The sequence below is a fragment of the Entelurus aequoreus genome, linkage group LG03 (assembly GCF_033978785.1).
Source record: "Entelurus aequoreus isolate RoL-2023_Sb linkage group LG03, RoL_Eaeq_v1.1, whole genome shotgun sequence".
Classification (NCBI taxonomy): domain Eukaryota; kingdom Metazoa; phylum Chordata; class Actinopteri; order Syngnathiformes; family Syngnathidae; genus Entelurus; species Entelurus aequoreus.
The window spans coordinates 43583059-43605702 of NC_084733.1; the positions used below are offsets into that span (position 1 = coordinate 43583059).

The following is a 22644-nucleotide window of genomic DNA, read 5'->3' on the forward strand; positions in this document are numbered from 1 at the left end:
TTTTTATCTGAACCCACCTTGTCTGCCGTCAAAACAGTAGCTGCCAGGATCCAACAGCACACTTCTGGCCTTCACAATAAAAAGCGCTGCGCGCCAAATGTTGTTTGACAAAACAAGTATCTCAGTTAATAAGCATGTTATTTTGCACATTCGCTGTGTTCTGTAATTATTTTGGTTTTCTGTGAGAATTATGACAATATGTTGTGGGTTGTGTTTTACATCGTTAAATTTATTAACATTTTATTTGCATTATTTAATTATTTAAATTAAAATTCAGTTCTACTTGTATGTCACAAAATTCTTAAGCATTGTTTTACAACAACATTTGTATGTTTTCTATTTCTTAGTACCAATTCAGGCACCGAGTTTGTACTAGTATTGGTAAAAATGTAAACGATACCCAATCCTAATCATGAGTGGTCAGCATGAATCAGCTTTATCTTCCCCAATGGTAGCTTTAAAATATTACTCAGTTGATGGTGTGAATCTCATGCGAGTTACCCTTATCGGTGTTACAAGACTGAATGTATTGTTGCTGTGTAGTCAGTTGTGCAGTATACTTGTTCATAAAGTTGTTCCTTTCCACTTTCTATTATGTAGTTTAAAATGTACATTGTATTATATATTGACTCTTTCAAAAATGTCCATAAGAAGAACCTGCTTCCAATAATTGCCCCGTTCTCTTTGGTTTAGGTTAATACATGTGTCTTGTGTTTATGGTTATAATAAATAGGTACAATGCACAGGCTGATGAACATTTTAAATTTTTTATTTATTTAATTTATTCCTCCAAAATATTTCCACATTTCCAGCAGGTTTAAAAGGGTGGGAACACATTGGGCGTGCGAGGTTTAGAAAACATAAAAAGTATCAGGAATGTCACAGTAACCTGAAGAAAACACCCATGATAAGCAGGCACTATGAAAAAAGTAAGCCATATACAAGAAATTAGAATACAAAACAAGATAAAATCGTTTTTATTTTTAAAACGCAAAAATTTAATTGTGCAAGTTGTGAATAGTAATGCAGGTAATAGCCAGCATTGTGCAAGGACACGGCAGATTAATTACATACAAACTCTTTGTGACCTAAATACATCAGAATCATAAAACACTTGCCGTTTTCTATACAGTTTTTGTTAGTAATCCATTCCAAAAGGTGCGACCATGTTTCCCTTCAGAAATAATGCAAATCCAAATATTAAGTTTAAGATTTATGATAGTTTTACATGCAAATTACAATGTGAATTACATAAAAATTATGAATTTATAAGATAAATAAACATTTACCATCACTTTTATCGTTCTTGTTGGCAAAAATGGTGTTGGAGGACAGAGTCAAGCAGACGCCACCAAGTACCTTGCTATGAGTACTTTGTGGAATTCAATAGTGTTTCTCTCCTTCTTTATCAAAATGTTGACATATGCAATTTTTGGCCCCATGGTGGCTTATGTTGCAGTCATACTCAATAAAAAAAAGCACAGAGACTCAGTCACAAACGCGCAAGGTTTTTAGTTTGGGCACAGGATTTCACGGAATAATATGCGAGCAAGCAGACTAGCTTGTTTTGTGCTATATTTGGCAATATAACTGACAGTATTCGAAAACCCAGGAAATATTATGACGAAAAATTAGTTGTCAAAAAGTGGGATGTACGAAAATCGAGGTACCACTTATGATTTATAACATTCTTTGCCTTTTTACTTTTTGAGATGTGGAGTACATTAAATAGCTACTTTGTAACACTCTTTTTTTTGTTTTTACTTTACAGGACGCCGCTCACAGGGATCAGTGACTTCACAGCCACCAAGAACAAAATCATTCAGCTGTGCCTGGAGCTCACCACCACAGTTCAACAGGTTTGCACACTAGTTAGTCCAGCAGCACATGTGTAGATACAGACAGACCTACACACAATAAGTTTGGGGTTTATTTTTTCACGGCGCACATACCAGCCTCGGGGCACAGACATGTAGGATCAAGTGAAGGAGTGAAGCGTTATGGGAAATGTGGTCTGGCAGCCATGACAGAAGCCTGAAGCCCACCAGTCTGACCCAATAATTGTAAATGCTGATGTTTTTCTTTTGGGATCTTTCCTCAGCTAATAGGGAGACCTCCTTAGGTCAGAACATTTAAAGGTAAACTTTCAAACTGAGGAGGCTCCCAACATTGCACATGTTGCCATACAGTACTTTGCTATGTGACATGTCTAGTTTGAAGGGTGCAGGGTTAGCACAATAGTCTCTCACTGGCAAGATGTGAAAGCAGATAATCAACAGGAATTACATATTTCATCTTTCCTCAAAGAATTGCTTGTGTATTGCATCATAATATTGGAAGTCTATTTCTGCCAGTCTAACGTAACCAGTTGTAGTTGGCTTTCTGTGCTTCCCCAACATAATATGCAGTTCTGGAATCTGGTTCAATGATTGTCAAGTTTTTTTTGTTGGTTTTTTTTTAACACTAAAATATTTTGTCTTAAGCAGCTTACTTTCAAGGGAGGCTTATTGCTATTATTCAAAATGAATTCCTTTCCTAGAGTGTACATTTCCTCGCCAGTGTCAGGGATTTCTGCACCTTTGGTGATTTACTGTGGTTGCTTCGTCATGGTCATCTGTACAAGAAGTGGGGGTGTGAAATTCCCACACTGCCATGTGGATCGAAGATTATGGCGTAGTATAAACTCTTGATAGTTGCTTAAAGAGTGGAGTAGTTTTTTTAACAACCAAAAAACACATGGATTTTTGTTGTTGTTAGGCCTAAAAAAACAGCTACAACTGCAAATAAACTATTCCATTTGCAGTTTCCGCACCCTTATGTGGCCACAGTTTGTATATTCTGTGATAAATGAGTCACGGCTTAATTAAAAGAGTTGCACTAGTACCTAGTTGATGAACTTCAGCCAAGAATTAAAGCTTTTCAGATCATGCAATTTACGTGTTCTGCCTGAATGAAGCCTGTGTTTACACACACACTGACCCATGTGAGTGGAGGTTGTACTCTTTCAAATAACCTTCTTAGGGGTTCTATCCGCTCATGTATTTAGGAAAATTGCTGTGTTTTTATTCCAATCAACTCTTGGACATGATGTGTTACGTGTAGCAGTAGATGTTCATCTTGATTTGATATCAATATGTTTTCCCAGACTGTCACACCAAACCATATCACATCATTGCTCGAGCATACAAATCTGCTCTGGTGGCAGATCAAAGGCCCGAACGGCTGAACATGCATAGTCATCTGATCTACTCTGACTGAGGGGTCAAGTCCAAAGCCGGGAGGGATCACTACTCTCAGGGAATTGTCCTTTTGCATTTATTAACAATTAGTTATGATCCAGCATCTGTCTTCAGGGGACACAAAGGTTAAGAAAGAGTTAACAGATTAGGGAATTTATGAAGGCAACTTGTCCCGATACAACTTTTTCACTTCCAAAACGATACTCATATTGGCGCCCCGTTACAAGAGGTAGAAATTGGATGGATGGATGGAAGTGTTGGCCAATACAAATATTAATACAATATCAGCAGGAATCACAGTTCATTATTTTTATTATTTTTAAACACTAGTGTGGAATTGTAGAAAAGGTCTAAATAAGTGAAATTAGTCAAACAGAACAATGGTAGGTATGAAAAAACATGTGCGATATACTGTAAATACAGACCATTTACATATTTGCATTACTCTGTAGTGCAGAATGTTAGAAAAGGTTTGATCAAGAGAAATTACTAAGAACAAAGTGTATGTATGAAAACACTAAACTTTTGACTGATTCATGCTTTTGTAGTGTAGTGTTCATTTGAGTTGTCACAATAATTGATTAAGTTAAGTGCAGGATGCAGTAAGTTGAATGATCCAGAGATGCTTGTTACTGGATGCATTCTAATACTTTTCTTCTGCCTTTGAGACTTTGTATCTAAGTGATTTCCAATTATATTTATTTGATACTTGTTCATAATGACTATTGTAGTGCTTTAGATTGCAATAATGTTTAATTAAGGACATTTATTACATACTGTATGTCTTGCTTGTTTGCTATTGTGGGCTTAGCTGTTGTGTAGCTGCTAGCTCCTCGTAGCCTAGAGCCTACCATGGTTACCTTTTGTAAATGACTTGAATAAAATACAAGAACAGATCAACCATGTGTGCTCATTGGAAGACATTTAGATACCACTGGTTGTCCAGCTTTGCACAAGTAAACACGCTGCAGGACTGCTAATATCAGAGCTTATTTTGGAGATTTTAGATGCAAGCCTATATCATCCGATACACGTTTTTTTTATGCTGATATTGATTGGACCAAAATCAATAGCGGACCTGGACACCCCTAATATTTGTGTTCAAAGTTGCAGCTTAACTGGAATTGTCTCAAGTGGTGTCTGTCATGTCAGCATCATGAAACGGTTTTGTTTTTGTTTCAGGGCTTGTAAACACTTAAATGTATTCTTAGTACTTCCCGTGTAGTGTTGTCAAGTTTCAGAAATTTGCAATATAAAGTGTTTTTGATAATGCTGTCAAATTGTTATTTTTTTAAATCTAATTTTATTTTAACTTAAGAATTTAGATTATTCATGAATAATCGCAAGTTATCACTCACTTGGATAATTTAATTGAATAAAAAAAGACCCCAATATTTGAACATGAATGCAATTCTATTGTCAGAATGTCATCCAGGAACATTTTTTAAACTTCTTACTTGAATGCACTACATTTATTTGCTCAAACTTGATCCATCTAAAGTCAGGGTGTATTTTGGAGCGAAATTTGCCAGCGAGCACACCATTTGGAGTCTCCTCACTCATCTTTGCACTGACGTATGCATTGACCTGATCACTGACCATACAACAACAAACCGCCTTTCAGGTAACCATCTGCGGTTATGGTAAAGGAAAATCCATCCATCCATCCATCCATTTTCTACCGCTTATCCCTTTCGGGGTCGTGGGAGGTGCTGGAGCCTATCTCAGCTGCAATCGGGCGGAAGGCGGGGTACACCCTGGACAAGTCGCCAACTCATCACAGGGCCAACACAGATAGACAGACAACATTCACACTCACATGCATATACGATCAAAATAAATTGCGAGGTTAATCTATATACAGTAAATGGATGACTAATTAGACATTTTTTGTGATTAATCACATTTTGTTAACACATTATTTTTGATAGCCCTAGTTTTTATGTTTTTAAATTCATTCTGAAACCAAATTCTTACTGTAGCTAACTTTAGAAGGACTATTTCTAGGAAACATGATTTGGAACCTATGTGTATAAGGTGCAACCTATAATCCCTACACTGGCTTTTTATTTAGTGATGGAACTGTGGCAAAGTTACTTGTACAATACTTACTAAAGGAGCATTTAAGCAGACATTGAAATCATTTTACCATGTAGAAATAATATCCAGTGTATTATATGGAGCACAGGAGTCATCCTATTATCAGTCTAACCGATCTCCTCAAGGAAAATAAACCAAATAACTTTTATGCAAGTCCATTTGATTGCTGATGTCCCCCTTCGGCACTGTGGAATGTGCAAATTATAGAAATTTGGAAAATACTTTGCTCAACCCCCATTGTCAATCTGCACAATGGATTTACAAGGAGCAACCGAGTTGGCTTTGTGTAGCACACATGCCTATGCATGTCGCTAATACTGTTCCTGTATTCTGTTTCTTGCACGGATTTAGGCTTGTCAGCATAATGTATTCTAGCATTGACAAAAACATTTCACCTTTGATGGATGCCCTTGTTTGTTGTAGCCAACCTCTTAGAACCACTTTTGAAAACAAACAGGGGGGTCTTCACTGTGAAGCTCCTTTATGCACCATGTTTGCCACAGTTGTCAAGTAGGCTGTTTCCTCAGCTGTGTGCAGTCCAGCTGCAGTCTGAACATTGTTTGACTACCGTTACCTCCAAGTGTCTCCCAGTAGATTTTAGCAGAACTGATCTCTAAAATATCCACCGTCACACTATTTTGACTTAGCAGACCCCTACCAAAAGCCTCTAAATGTTTAAAGCTGCTGTATGTCATCAGTCCAAAACAAAAACAATTTTCCCACCCCAAAAATGTAAGACCACCACCACCATATGTTGCCAATGCAAAGCACAAAAAAGTTAATATTTTTCACAATTAGGAGTTAAACTGCATAAAACTGATCGGAAATTATTGTTCAGGCTGAATAAGATGATTGGCGTTCATGGCTGCCTGGTTTGCTTGTACATGTCCGTAGTGCGTCCAGATCGGGCTGCAACGATTAATCGATTAAATTGAGTAATTATTAGAAAATAGCTTTGATTTATATATTCTATTGCTTTGATTAATCGGTAAATGAGTGTAACTAATAAAATCCGGTTGAGGTGGAAATTTTGGGGCATTTCAGAATTCAGAATCAATTCTCAATTCAACACGATTCTCGTAATATATTATTTGGGATATAAATTATATTAAAACCTTTTCAAAATAGGTTACAGGTTATAAAATCTCCTCATGGCTGCTGACGTACGACTTACAGTATATACACTCAGTGTTGGCCTAAAAAATATATTTTTTTAAATGTATTTTTAACATTTTATTTTTTTTAAATCCTAGAACGTTAATCCACAGGTAATATAAAAAGAAAAGGAACTTCAACCCAAACCCAGTTTAACAATACTTAGGATATACATTTACAAAGCAATTGAGAAGACATACTAAATATAATATTTACTAAATACAATACTAAAAAAAGGAAAACCAAAAATTAATAAGATCAACACAGTGTCAATGATAATACTTTCAATACAAGTTGTTTGATGTTTTTAATCCAAAAACTGATTCTTAATTAAAAAAATGCAAAAAAATGTTTTGTTTTTTAAATCAATAGTTAAAAATTATGCAAATTACATCCAAATTGAAAATTGCAGTTTGGATGCAAATAGATTTTTTTTTAGCACTCCTAAAATCCGGACTGCATGTAGTGCCCAGAACTTTAAATACACATACATAGTGTCCGCATGGCGGCTGCAGTAGAGCGCTCATGAGAGCGATTGTGTGTGAGTGCACTGATCTGTGTGGCGGAAAACCCCGGCAATTACTTTTATATATATATATATGTATATATATATATATATGTATATATATATATATATATATATATATATATATATATATATATATATATATATATATATATATATATATATATATATATATATATATATATATATATATATATATATATATAATACACATGTTAAAAGTGCAATTTCAGTGTTGATGTGCATTAAAAAAGAACCAAGACTTTGACAAGCAGAAAAATTATTTCAACTATTTTCTCTAAAATACGCATTGAGGCTACATAGTGTGTTTAATTCGATTACTCGATTTATCAAACAAACTAATCGATAGATTACTTGATTACTAAAATAATCATTAGCTGCAGCCCGTGCGAGGACGCACATAAAAGCCGTCACTTCCACTTTGCCAAATCACTATGCTTTGCCCACTTGCTTATTACGTATGGCGTTGTTTTACAGTATGTGCAAAGAGCAGAAAGAGGTTGGGCTCAAAAGTTTGGGCCCTCTAGGCAGCCACCTACAGTATATGTGAAATACAGCAGCTATACCAGAGACCACTGTTAATATTATTTTCCCAGCATGTTTCACTATGTTTGACCACTTTACTCCCATGTCACCAGCACATTGTTCCTACATGCGTCACAGTAATAGGTACCTCAACTTCGCTGGGATTTATTACAGCTACCCCTGAATTTAGGCGGTGGATTAGTTTAGATACACTGGCTGTTTATTTGTGGAAATTCTCGATTTTTCTTCGTTCTATACTTTATTTTGTTTTTATTTAACATTTTGTTGTCTTGCTAAATACTAATCTAGCATCTGCTTACTACTTTGTAGCCTTATTTGTCTTTTCTTATGTTTGACAGGACTGTGGTGTTTACGAGATGGAAGAAAAGATCCTAGAAGTTGTAAGTATAGTACTTGCTGTATCGCCTCTTCTTCCTTTAATAGAGCTTTCAAACATGTTTACTGTTTGATCAGCAACTATCTTTTTGCCCAAAGATTGCATGTCATGATCTGAGCAGTGAGGTTTTTACTGTATAGGCAGCATTACTAGTGACGGGGTGCCTCTTTTGCACCCTGGCTATCAATCAATGCTTCCTGTTGCTGACACTCTCCAGGCATCAGGTGTGAACACTGCTCTTCTTTTTAGCCCTCTGTCTCTCTCTTGCGTGTGTCCTAAATACAGCTGTTTTTAAATATTGTTCATTGTAAGCTAATCAGCTTTTTTGTTATCTGCAGTGTTTTTCACCTTAAAAAGATCTGATATTTGTTTTATCAATGCGAGCTTGTACGGCTGCTTGTTTGTGCGACCAAATAACCACCACTCAGTTCTATATAAAACCCATCTAAAGTGGGAAGTGTTGGGAACAAAAAATGTGTGCAAAATATGTGCGCATCTAATGATAACATTCAATGGCCTTGTTTCAATGTTTTAAGTAGTCTCTGCAGTCCTCCTCCATTAGTTTTTCTGACTTTGACTGTGTATGCCTCAGTTTAAGTTTGTTTAGTCTGAGGACTGAAAACCATGCAAAGTCCCTCTATGGGCCAATGGAGCTTATTATTGTCAGAAACTTGAGGTTGTCATTTCAATAATCCATCAATGTATTTTATTTTTCTAGTCAAAGATTTTGAACAGCATCTGTGATCAGACTGTGAGAACCACCTCTGACCCCATTTTGAGCCAGTCTGCCTGCCTGGAGGAAGTCCAGCTGACCAATATTAAACCGGGTGAAGGTCTGGTAAGAAAGGTTTCATCTTTTTGCAGCCTGCCTGTGATCATTTCTTAGTATTGTATTGCATTTAAAACATAATTACTTTGTGTTTCCTCCCAGGGAATGTATATCAAGTCAACTTATGATGGGTTACACGTCATTACTGGAACCACAGAACATGTAGGTATAACACAACAACTATCAAGCTCTTGTTAAAAACACTTATTTTTCTCCCTTCTCTTTATCTCCTTCTCACGTGTCCTCCTCCAGTAGTAATGACTTTTCCTGCACTGATGAAGTTAAAAGTTGGAGAGAAAGTCAAACACAAATACAAATAGAGTAGTATACTTTATTATTTAACCATGTTACAAAAGAAGTCAGTTAGAAAATTACATAATGTAAGTTTTAGAAAACATCCATCCATCCATTTTCTACCGCTTGTCCCGTTCGGGGTCAAACCCTTTTATTATTGAATCAAAAATATTAAGATTCGATTATTTGGTACATGTGGAAACAGCTAAAATCATGTACAAAGCAAAGTGTAACCTTCTACGCAAGTATTTACAACATTTCTTATCAAGGAGAAATATAACCTTAATTTAAAACATGTGTATGCACGTACAACATATAAGACCTTTAGTATATCAGTATGGGGAATTACATTATTAAATGGATTAAGCCAGTCCTTTTCAAAAGCTGTAGTGGGGAGGGCCCCCTAGAAAGACCAGTTTGTCGTTTTATTTTTAATGTTAATGAAGATACAATGTTATGCAGAGTTGTACTTAAAACTATTTTATAGACAAATGATACAATTTATCGTAGGGGTGGGGAAAAATATTTTCTTCTTCCTCTGGCGTTGTAACAAAAAATAATTGAGAAGCACTGTATTAAACTAGGAAGTCAAACAAACTACTAGTATGATTCTGTTTAAGAATCTGTTCAAACTCAGTGTTTACAAAGTATAAAGAATAAGAATCCTGAAAAACATATTGAACCTTATTGATGAATAAACAAATCTTATTCACCTCATTAGGTGAGTGACAACTTTATTCATCAGAACTTATTATATATTGAATTATTTATTGTTGTTTGTGAACAAACAAATGCGTTAGGAATACCTGCGAAATGTAAACGAGGTAGGATTAAATATGCTCTGCTTCTTCCTACTCATTCTCGGTCATGTATAAGAAGCTGGAAGTATAAATGTAACTGGATGCATGTTTGAAATTAACTAATACCATCATAAGCATCATCATCATAACTCATGCCGATTGGTTTTCTGCTTATCCACAAACCTGTTTTCCACGATGAGGCACGCAGGTTGTGACTAATGCACCAGTGTTACTGTCATGGATGGCTCATTATCCCTCCGGTCTTAATTGTGAATCTGACTCATCAACTACAATCCTGTTTGATGAGCATGTGATATCCCCATGATCCTTTAATAATGTTTTATAAAACAAATAACTGTAGATTCCACAAAGGTCACAATAAATAAAGTCTGCGTTATGGGACAATACTTGCTACATTTTGACCCATTGTCTGTGTGTGTTCTTCAGTCCCCTGCAGACCTGACCAGGAAGATCCATGCTGGTGATGAAGTGATCCAAGTTAATCAACAGACAGTGGTGAGAATGTTATTTAATGGACTTTTATGTGTTAAGATTACAATGGTTGGCATAGCGCACATCATTTTCTTAATCCGACGGTGTGTTTGTACGTGTTCATATTCTGTAAACCAGGTCGGCTGGCAACTAAAAAACCTGGTCATCAAACTGAGGGAGGATCCCAAAGGTGTGTTACTCCTCCTGAAGAAGCGGCCCACAGGAACAACAGGTTTTACCCCGGCCCCGCTTAAGAACATGCGCTGGAAGCCTCCTGTACCTCAGGTACATGCACATGCACTTCCTCCTACGCGTGTCTGCTCATTGTCTATCAATTATAAGCCAGTCCACAACAGACATGCCCAGACACGAGTAACTGAGCCTCTCTGAAGAGTTCAATGCTCCAGTTTTTCTCTGATAAAAGACATTAGGAGGAAATGTCCCATGTTTAAATCTGGGAGATAAAGCGACCAGGAGTCTGGTCAGATTGTATCTGGGTAATTAGGAACAAATAGCCAGGAAGTTGCCATCCAAAAAATAAACAGCCTAACTGATGAAAGGAAAAATATAGGGACAATTGCAAATGTTAATGTGCTTTACCTTTATGAACAGACACAATGTTGTTGTTTTTTCTGAACAACATAGCGAGTCACAGAATGTAATTCAAGCCCATAATAAAGATACATCATATAATTCATGCATGAAAGAAAAAAATATAGTTTACAGAATCCTTACGGTTCGATATGTACCTCGGTATTAAGGCCGCAGTTCGGTTAATTTTCGGTACCATAAGGGAACAAAATGCACAACATAAAACTGCTTAGCTTTTGTGTTCAATGATTTTTTGAGTAAGCCTGAAAATGTAATTTCAAGCTGCTGGCAGGTAATTCACCAGTTAATTAAAATTTTCAATATAAATGTATAATAGTTTTTAATTGCAATAAAGGCTGGGCTTGTGGAGGTTCATTGCAACATCGAATGTACACTTCCTGTTCCCCACTTGAAATTACGGCTGCAACGAATCATTGATTAAATCGATTATTTTTTAATTAAAAAAAGATCGATTTGTATTTTGTTGGTTAGATTATTCGTTTAACGAGAACAAGACGTGTACATAGTTTCGGCCAGACTGCTCCAATGGAACACACATGAAAACAGTGCACCTATCTGAGATGTGGCTGTGTGCGTGTGGCAGCAACAACGGAATGCCAATAAAGAGAGATGGCTCAAAGAAAAACAAGGTGGAAAGAGAGCAAAGGGCCCGGAGAAAACGAGAGAATCTGTCAAAGGTTTTGCTATCATTTAAAACTGAAAAAGACAGACATTGTCGTAAAATGTTTGTACTTTCAAACAGAGCTGGAATTTCACAATAGCACTACATTGATGACATTACCAGAAAGTATCCTGCATATTTAAGAGCAGCTAAAAAGCAGAAACAAGGCAAAAATTCTACTTTGTCAGCTAACGCTATCTTAAATGTTTGACTTGCATAACAAATGTTTTATTCAAACACATGTGAGGACATGTTAGCACCTACAGTTTGTATGTTAATGCTAATGAGTTGTTTGTGCTAGTCAAATATCAAACACCCTTCCAATTAATACCTTTTCAAATGTGTTAAAATTGTTATTTTAATACTTTATCAAATGAATTATAAATGATAACTGCCACCTTGCACAATAGAAATAATCCGAACTATTTCAAACTATTGCATGCAAATAAGCCAAAGCACAAACGATCTATGTGCGCGCAGACCAGCGGGGCTCAGGCCAGAGAGGGTAAGTCCAGCACAATATGAATGTGTGTGCGTACACCCTTAAGCTGCTGTGAAAATAAACAAAATAAGCACTCAGGCTTTGTCGGATTGAGCAGACCGTGTATTAAAGTCAGAGAAGGTGAGATGGAAGGATACGAGATAAGAGCGTGTCATCACCACAAAGGTGACTAGCGTCAACATGCCCCAAGCATCTCGTATTAGCAGGTACTCTGGGATATCTGTGTTAGCCATATCAGTTTATCTGTAGAAACGTGGCTCCTACAGGAATAAGACAGACACGTCTTACGTCCTGTTTGAGGAGAGAATGAAGACTTTGTAGTACTGTATAATCTGTACTGTACACATGGCAGCCACACAGATGATAATACTTTATGTATGATTCCACACAGCCATGATCATTGATCTAGCTTGTTTTTAATACTCTTTAATTTTCTGCTCTACTGTATGTTAAACATATCACTTAGGTCATGTGTCCACCTCAAGGCCCAGGGCCTGATTTGACCCGCCACATCATTTCATTTGACCCGGAAAAGTCTGCAAATAATAAGGGGCAATAACGTACTTTATCTTTTCTTACTAAATGTATTTTTTCTTTCCATTTTGACGGGAAAAAATGTTTTTACTGTATGCACTTGAATCTTTTAAATTGTAATATTATCTCATAATAAAACAAATATTATATTATCATACATTCCATAAAAGTGTTTTCTTTTTATGAAAATAAATACTTCAGTATCTGCTTGACTCATCATTTCAAAGCAATCCATCGAATTGTACATAAAAGAAAAACTGGTTAGCTTAATGGCCAGAAATGTTGTGTTAAAAAATGTGGTTTCCATTTATTTAGTAATACACCGTAAAAATACCAACCGTAGATTTTACCATAAAGAATAGTGGTACTGTTTTTACATTTACAGTAATATGCTGTACAGTTTAGAGTTAAATTCTGGCAACTGAGTTAAAAAAATATTTTACCGTGTATGTATAAAAATATATAATAATCAAATGCATTGGCAATTGTGTAATAATATCATGAGGCAAATCTTTTTACATTTGTATTAATTTATTATACACTGTTACAAACCATCTGAGGGCAATGTAACTGAGATTTGACCCTAATTGAAAACAAGTTTGACACCCCTGAATTGGGTCATTGAGTAGAGTTCATTAAACCCACCAATCTCTTATGTTTATTTGAGCATACCACAATGTGAAGAGTGACTAAGTGTGGTTTGTTTTACAGAACAATCCCTCCTTGATCCGAGCTCAGTCTCCATGCAGCTCAGCTAATGGATCAACCAAAAAAGAGAAATCGGCAATCTTGGATTTTTACATTCCGCCACCTCCTCATATACCCTACACTCCCAGGTGAGACTTATTATCTCTTTATTTTAGGCATCACTCTAGCCTAGCATCTCAGTTAGGGTTTTTTAATTTGGAATTTTGCATATTCTTGCGGCCCTAATGTGTATTTTCTTCCACAGTTAATAATCATGCGTACTCGATAAACTTTAAACTGCCCATGTGTCAGCCCTGTGATGAAGTGCTGATTTGTCCAGAATGGATTTGAAATAACAAGATGTTTATTTGTGACATCCTTTCTAAATAACTTGCTATTGTCCCAACATTCACCTCCTGCTGAACGCTCCGCTCTCGCTTCCAACCCATTCTGCACACACACACACACACACACACACACACACACACACACACACACACACACACACACACATACACACACACACACACACACACACACACACACACACACACACACACACACACATCCCACCAGTAGTCCTGATGCAATGCCAGTCTTATCTTCCTCCTCCAGGGAGATGATAGCATGTTTCCACATTCATTTAAATGATAGAAGGACCGAACATTTCACATCACGACATTGCCCCTGTACCAACTGTGCTGTTAAAAATAATCACGTACTGTATATGTTTGTTTCTGCAGAGAGGAAAGAACAGACACTTTCTCCAGTTTTAGTAAAAGGCCAAAAGGCTCTGAGTCACCCAACTCCTTCTTGGACCAGGAGAGTAGGAGACGCTGCACCATCGCAGATTATGACAAACTAAGCATTGGCTGTCCAATCGAAGCCAATGTGATACAGCCCAGAATGAGGGAGCACAAGCAATCACGTGGTCTGTACCAGTTCATCGTTCAGCCCTCCTACAGATCATTCGGTCAGTCAAATAAGCAACGAATTGTCACTTATGCTTCTAGGTAAGCCCCGACCCATGTCCATGCCTGTGGATACCTGTGTGTCAATTGTGGACCCCTTTGCTAAGCCTTGGACACATAGTAGGAAAGGTATTAACAATTTTGTTATTATTATTCCAGCTGCTTCCTCTATGCCTTCCTATGAAATTAGGATGGGTGTTATAGCCTAAAATATATATTGCAGCCTCCTGCAATAACGATTCATATCACAGTATATTATTTGGCATATAAATGATAATACAACCATTTAAAACGGGTTACAAGAGCTCTTGATTTGGCTGCCGAGGTATGCAAAAACATATTGCGTCATTTACGGTTGTATTATTTTGTTTATTAATCTACTTGTTAATTCAGTGTTAATATCTGGTTACTTTGTGCTCTAACATGGTTCTATCTACACTTCTGTTAAAATGTAATAAAAACATATGTCTGTTGTATGGATACTTTACATTAGTTTTAGGCAATACTACAAATTTGGGTTTCGATCCAATACCAAGTAGCAGCAAATTGAAGCAAATTATATTTATATAGTGCTTTTCTCTAGTGACTCAAAGCACTTTTACATAGTGAAACCCAATATCTAAGTTACATTTAAACCAGTGTGGGTGGCACTGGGCAAGTAGTTACAGGGGAAGTATTGACAACAACAGTGCTGATACTGATACATTTTTAAGATCATTAAATGATACAATTTTTAATCACAATTTTAATTCAAAACACTTAAGAGCGATGTAACAATAGCAATTAAAAAAAAAAATTATTTCCTGTTTTTGGCTGGAATTTAAAGGCCTACTGAAATGAATTTTTTTTATTTAAACGGGGATAGCAGATCTATTCTATGTGTCATACTTGATCATTTCGCGATATTGCCATATTTTTGCTGAAAGGATTTAGTATAGAACAACGACGAAAAAGATTGCAACTTTTGGTATCTGATAAAAAAAAGGCTTGCCCCTACCGGAAGTAGCGTGACGTAGTCAGTTGAACATATACGCAAAGTTCCCTATTGTTTACAATGATGGCCGCATGAAGTGAGAGAGATTCGGACCGAGAAAGCGACAATTTCCCCATTAATTTGAGCGAGGATGAAAGATTTGTGGATGAGTAAAGTGCAAGTGAAGGACTAGTGGGGAGTTGAAGCTATTCAGATAGGGAAGATGCTGTGAGAGCCGGGGGTGACCTGATATTCAGCTGGGAATGACTACAACAGTAAATAAACACAAGACATATATATACTCTATTAGCCACAACACAACCAGGCTTATATTTAATATGCCACAAATTAATCCTGCATAAAAACACCTGCGTGTTTGTTACGCTAGCTCCTAGCTCCTCTGCTAGCTCCTAGCTCCATAGAACACGCCAATACAATTCAAACACCTGATCAACACACACAATCACTCAGCCCAAAAGACCGTTCACCTAACCCAAGGTTCATAAAGCTTATATATTTTTAAAAAGTTACGTACGTGACGCTGACGTGCACATACGGTCAAGCTATCAAATGTTTAGCAGCCAAGGCTGCATACTCACGGTACCTGATATTCAGCTGGGAATGACTACAACAGTAAATAAACACAAGACATATATTTACTCTATTAGCCACAACACAACCAGGCTTATATTTAATATGCCACAAATTAATCCTGCATAAAAACACCTGCGTGTTTGTTATGCTAGCTCCTAGCTCCTATGCTAGCTCCTAGCTCCATAGAACACGCCAATACAATTCAAACACCTGATCAACACACACAATCACTCAGCCCAAAAGACCGTTCACCTAACCCAAGGTTCATAAAGCTTATATATTTAAAAAAAGTTACGTACATACGCAAAAAAAAGTTGCGCACATACGGTCAAGCGATCAAATGTTTAGAAGCCAAAGCTGCATACTCACAGTAGCACGTCTGCGTCTTTGTCATCCAAATCAAAGTAATCCTGGTAAGAGTCTGTGTTGTCCCAGTTCTCTACAGGCGTCTGTGTATCGAAGTCAAAAGTCCTCCTGGTTAGAGTCTCTGTTATCCGAGTTCTTCCATCTTGACTGCATCTTTCGGGAATGGAAACAAAGAAGCGCCGGCTGTGTACTGTTGTTGCTGACTACGTTCGAAAAATACGTCCATTTCGCACCGACAACTTTCTTCTTTGCTTGCTCAGCTTCCTTCTCCATAATGCAATGAACATGATTGCAACAGATTCACGAACACAGATGTCCAGAATACTGTGGAATTATGAAATGAAAACAGAGCTTTTTCGTATTGGCTTCAATGTGGAAGGCATACCCGTGTTCGCCGGGCTACGTCACGCGCATACGTCATCCTCAGAGGCGTTTCGAACCGGAAGTTTAGCGGCAAATTTAAAATGTCACTTTATAAGTTAACCCGGCCGTATTGGCATGTGTTATAATGTTAAGATTTCATCATTGATATAAAAACTATCAGACTGCGTGGTCGGTAGTAGTGGGTTTCAGTAGGCCTTTAAATCCTTTGAGTTTTGCTCTTAAAGTCCTCCTGTGTCCAGGGACTTATTTCCTAAGTTTGTAAACAACAACAAATATCGATCTAACCACTGTAATAAATTGATGCAATGCTTGGTATCGTTACTGTCGATATTTGTAGCGATCCTTCCACCTCTGTTTACATCAAAAGCTCTAACTTAGTGGTTGGCATATCCTCTTACTGTGTAGTGTAGCATGCTCCGCTATTGCTCGTCCTCCAGCGTTAATGATGCCTGAAAGAAACGTAGTTGATTTGCCGCCATGAAGGCAAGGATTGTTGCTTTAGAAGTGGCTTTGCACTTAGAAGGGATGTTAGCTGCTGCTCTGCCTCCTCACTCACATGCTTCATAATACTACCATAGCTAAGATGTGTCCCCTCTTCCTTAATCTCTTACATGAATAAATGTTGACTTCAGTTGCACAAACTCCTTGAAATTGTCATGAATGTGCCACCAACATGAATCTGGGACATGTTCAGTGGTGCATCCTGTTCATGTAAAACATACATAGAAGTTGCATATTTTTGGTAGCGTAAACAACTACATACAGTAAAAAGGTCGGATTTAACACAAAATCTGTATTGGGCATCATTACGTGCAGTGTTAATGTAGCCTCAGTCTCTTTTGCTAAGTATGAATCCAAAATAAACCACTATGGGGCCAAAGAAAGTTGCAATGCCAGCACTTTGATAAAGAAAGTGAGAAACACTGTTGAATTTAAGTATGTAATTGTCGTCCATATAGCTCTCTCCTTCCCACTTTCCTCTCCACTCATCGCAGGAAATGGTGTAAAATGTTCATTTATCCATTAAATTCAAAATGTATATTTCTTTTCCATTGTTTTTGCATGTAAAAAATATAATTATTCTGTATAAAATGTGTTTTTGTTTGTTTTTGGGTGTCGGACTAATTGGATTTACATATTTTTTATGGAAAGAATTGCTTCGGTTTTCGTATCATTCTGTAATTGTCTCACTTAAGAATGTAACGATATGGAAATTTTATATCACAGTTATTGTGACCAAAATAATCTTAATTATCATTGTTAAATGTGCTCAAAAAGTACTCATAATACACTGAAATCCTATAGCCAGGGTTTATGCCTTTATGGAAAGACGTTAATGTCTCTTTTATACATGTCAGCGTTTAAGCTAACTGGTTCATGAGTTTATCATTATTTATCATAATTTATTATCAAAATGTGGTTATCTATCATGGTTTTACGGTCATTTTAATTCAGAACGGTAATACTTATCGTCAGGGGTTTTACCGCGATGTATCATTCATTTATTGTTACACCTCTATTCTTGACCTTTTGACACAGATTACTAACAAAACCCGGGGCATCTAAACTGTGAAGCATGTCGAATGCTAACCGTTTTCTCATTCCGTGAAGGCGAGGACCTCCTGTACAGATACCTGAGCAACGAGAGGATCCCCACCATAGCCGAGGAAGTGGCGCAGGCAGCTCCGCCCAACTACCTGCCGACAGGGGAGCGCCGCCTTGTCAGGATGGAACACATCCGAGGCAGCCGCTACTACTCGAACTCAGACCTCCACAACAGCGCCACCATCCCCTATCAGGAGGATGTCAAAAAGACCCCCGTAGCTTCGGTCTCCAAGCGCACGGCAGAACGTTCACTACTGGTCAGTTGGATCACGCGACTTAAACTCTTGACTCACTGATGATGATCCACTTCCTGTTTGGGGCTTCCTGTTCCTGTCTTGTCTCCTTCCTGGGTGCCTTTGATTTTTAATGTTCAGCAGTTTTTTTGTTTTGTTTTTTTTGTTTTTGGCAGCTTGCGGCTTTCTTTGCACTCTCTTGCCAACCTCCATGTTTTCCTGGTAATAGCTACTACTAGCAACTACTGCTTACCCACCACCCCTAACTACACCACATCATCACCCCATTAACGCTGCCTACAACCTTCCCCTCCTCTGACTACAAGTCCCATATCAGACTCAAGAGGATGCAGTTTGTTCAGGTCAGGACACTTTGCTGTCTATGGACTCCACTGTACATAATAAGTTAATATAGCTCTCCTCGCCTGGTACAGTCGTCCCTCGCCACATCCTGTTTCAAATATCAGTGTTTTATTCATGTCTTATTTGTTTTATTTTCTATTGTCATATTGTGGCGATCGATAGACTTCGGTTTCCGGGTTGAGGGTGAACACTGCTAACAACAACACGGCGGCTAATCTTGGCACTACTGTAACTTCACCGTGACAATCACCTTGACCAACTTTTGGCAAAACAACTTTTTTTTCATCTTCAACTCCTTCCTCAATAATAGCACATATCTACTTTGGTAAGACTTTGACGCGAGCGTAACAACTTACACCAGTAATTTCAACTCTGAAAGCCCAGTTGTAACTTTGAGGAATTACTAAGCAAAGTATTTCCATGCCGGGGTCTTGTTGTAGTGGCCGGGTGACGCTTGGAGGATGTTTTGGGCTACCAGTGAGTAATGTAATCTACTGTAGAATGCAATCAAGGGTACTATATTGAAATGAGCGTAAAGGTACGATATGGGTGTTATTTAATGTTAAGAGAGCTATAATATGTTAAAAAAAAACGTATTTCCACCGTCGTAAACTGTTTACGAAAATATTTGATTTATTAATACTAGTAATTATCCTACTTTGTGGAAAGGCATTTACCACGGTCAGGCCTGTAACCAGTTGGCCACAATAAGCGAGGGACGACTGTATTATTTCTTTGGTCATGTGCTTATTTTTGTTATACATAATAAGTCATTCAATAAAGTAAGAAAGACAAACTGAATATTTTGTTAACCCAACTTTGCATGTCTGTTTCTTTTTAGATGACAATTCTGTGATGTATATGTTTTTCTGCCTAAGGTTGCCTCTCGTAAGCTATGCATATTCTTAACAGTCTTCATGTAAATTGTTACATTAATTGCTGCTTTGGTTTGGTGACGTTTTCATCATTGATCCTAACAAATATGTGTGCTGGTTTCCAAGCTATGCACACTATTAAGTGCGCCCTTTTTATATCATGTGCTTGAGTTTAATTAACCACCTCAAGGGGCCTGTACACACAGCTGGTTGACATTTATAACTGGCCTTTTTAAGACAATCTTGCCAGATCACATAAGACAGTATTGTTTAAAAGTACTGAGAGTACGTCTCCGTTATTGTTTGATATGCCTTTTTGTAGGTTTTGCTTAGCATTTTATTAAAAATGTCACTTTCAATTCAGTCTTCTTTTGTATTGTCTTTATTTCACCATTGTGGTGTGGACCGATCTAAGTGTAATGTAGCATGTTTCATTGCAAACAGTGAGTTGTATAATCACAACATATCATTCTTTGAACGATCTGTTGAGGTCTCCCGGCAGATCAAACCAGTAACAAACCTGCTTTGACCTTTGAGCTAAACCCGTGTTTTTCAAGCATGTGGTGTAACAGGATAGCTGACGTCTCTCTCTGTATGTCTGTGTGTGTGTCAGATGATGATGGTTATGAATGCACTTTCCTCTGATGACCCTTTAAAATGCCATCTGGGGGCAACGTGGCTAATAACCTACATGGTCAAAGCAGGTTTACCATCAGGAGCTCTTATTTCTGCACATATGTTGTCTTTTAAACATTTAAAGGTGAGGGTAGGATTGCACCAGCTGGCAGCTTTTGCCCCTTTTGTTCAACACATACTGTATATAGTCTGCGTGGTGACTTTTTTTAATCATAAAACTACAATAATCCCCTTCACACGCATGCATTCATTAACCGATGAACCCTTTTTCATACTTTTCTATTTCACCTTCTTTCTATCTGGCTCTGCCGCTGCTTGCTGGGATAGAGTTGCCTGCGGTCCTCAATAGTTTGCACCTTACTGTATGAGGTTTGCCTGAATACCATTCTAACCCGTTATTAAGTCTAATCAGAGCCTGCTCAAATCACAATGTTATTAAACACAATAATCATGTGCAAATACTGATTATTAATACAAGTATAGAGCAAGTACACTCCAAAAGTGCGAACTATCTCATAAACATAGCATGTCTGATTAATAAACAAGTCTTTATGTATCACAGGAACACGACTGGCACTCGAGTAGGGACTTCCTCAACCGGTGAGTGTCTTTGTCCACTTTCTACCACACATATTAATGCCTTAAGTTGCAGGTTCTGTTTGTAGGCTTCTTTTTTTTTCCACACTGGGGTTGAGGAAACACAGACAGTCGTGGAGTTCAAAACAAATTTCTACATCATGGACGTATTTTGGGGGTATGGGGGACATGTCTCTTGCGCTTTTTCAAAAGAAATAATGTCACACTATTGAATGGAGACAAGTCACACACTTGTGCCAGGCGGAAAACTGCAACTGAGACTGACGCTTTTCATCGTCAACAATCCATATGTGAGACAAGAACACACGTCTTTCTCTTTTCTGTGCATTTATTATAACGAACAGAGGAGGAAAAGACATTTGTTCTTGTCTCACATTGGGCTTGTGAATGATTTTTAGGAAAGTGCAGTTCCCCTTTACCAAAATCAATCGTTATGTCCAAAGTGTGGACATTTTCAGACCACAGCTCATTTTTTATGGTTGCATTTAAGATAATATGTTAGCTTAATTGCAGACTATGGTGACCTCTGATAGACTCCAGCAGTGCATCCTCCATCTTTCATCTTCAGAGTGTCTTGGCAGCTTACAAGCTATCCTTCTGCCCAAGGCGATGACATGTGAGGTTTGCTCTTTCCTCTATATTTCATCACCCGTGCCAACCTCCTGTCTCCTCCAGGGAGGTGTGACTCCCTGCATTAACGCCATGATCGATGGCTGAAGCCACCTTCCCCGCCTCCGCGAGTCTATTCCCAGCCACAAAACACATCACGGCCAGTTTGCGGCACGCCCAATCAAAACACATTAGTCTTATTTACAGCACATAAAGACGGATGCAAAGCTAATCGGCTGACTCATCATCAGACTAGGAAAGGGGATATGATTGACGCGGTATTAAATCAGCTGTCATCTTGATTCTGCTATGTAAATTGGAAAGAAAAAAAAAAAATTCCCCCCACGTGACAGAGCATAAAATGTGATTTTATTCTGATGTCACCTGTCAAAACAATCTGCTGTGTTATTTAGACGGAGGAAGGAGAGGACAAAAGTGTATCTTTTTAAATCTTGCCAAAGTGTTTACTTGTTCACGCTCTCATCCTCACAAATTACATTTTTGTGACATAGGTTATTGTCACAGGTGAATGTCAAGCAATGTCAAGCTTCTTTTTTTATTCTGTCTTTAAACTTGGTGGACACGCAGTCAGGACTTTAAATTTGACCTATGGTCACTAATCGCCATTCAAAACACTTCCTTGCAGTCTAGATCAGTGGTTCTCAAAACTTTTTTCGTCAAGTACCACCTTACAAAAAATGTGTCTCACCATGTACCACCATAATGACCAACATTAAAATACAGTAGTATAGTAGGCCCAAGTATTCATTAAAAGCAAAGCAAATGTTTTATTTAACAAGTGTATTTAATATTTTTGGCACACAGTTTGAACAGTAACACTGTTGAATATAGGTAAATACTTTATAATCAAGTGATTATTTGGCGTACACCTATTGGAGCCACTAGTGGTACAAATACTACAGTTTAGGAATAACTGGTCCAGTTAATATGTATTCCAATCAAAATGATCAGATTCATCACACTTCTAAATTTGGATTAATCAAGATTAAACACAGGTTACTACTCGTAGGTGGGAGGGCATAAAATGAGTATGAATAATAGGC

General features: G+C 37.6%; 1 protein-coding gene across 1 annotated transcript in view; it reads left to right on the top strand.

The window, feature by feature from the left end:
- LOC133646477 (connector enhancer of kinase suppressor of ras 3-like) overlaps positions 1–20095 on the top strand; it is an 87655-nt gene extending 67560 nt beyond the window's left edge. Inside the window, exons 4-13 of the mRNA XM_062041863.1 lie at positions 1772–1859; positions 7926–7967; positions 8682–8801; positions 8895–8954; positions 10334–10402; positions 10517–10663; positions 13399–13523; positions 14118–14305; positions 14388–14474; positions 18274–20095. Of these exons, the coding sequence (XP_061897847.1) occupies positions 1772–1859; positions 7926–7967; positions 8682–8801; positions 8895–8954; positions 10334–10402; positions 10517–10663; positions 13399–13523; positions 14118–14305; positions 14388–14474; positions 18274–18563 (1216 nt within the window). The 3' untranslated portion in view covers positions 18564–20095. The remainder of the gene's footprint in view (positions 1–1771; positions 1860–7925; positions 7968–8681; positions 8802–8894; positions 8955–10333; positions 10403–10516; positions 10664–13398; positions 13524–14117; positions 14306–14387; positions 14475–18273) is intronic.
- The last annotated feature ends 2549 nt before the right edge of the window (positions 20096–22644 follow it).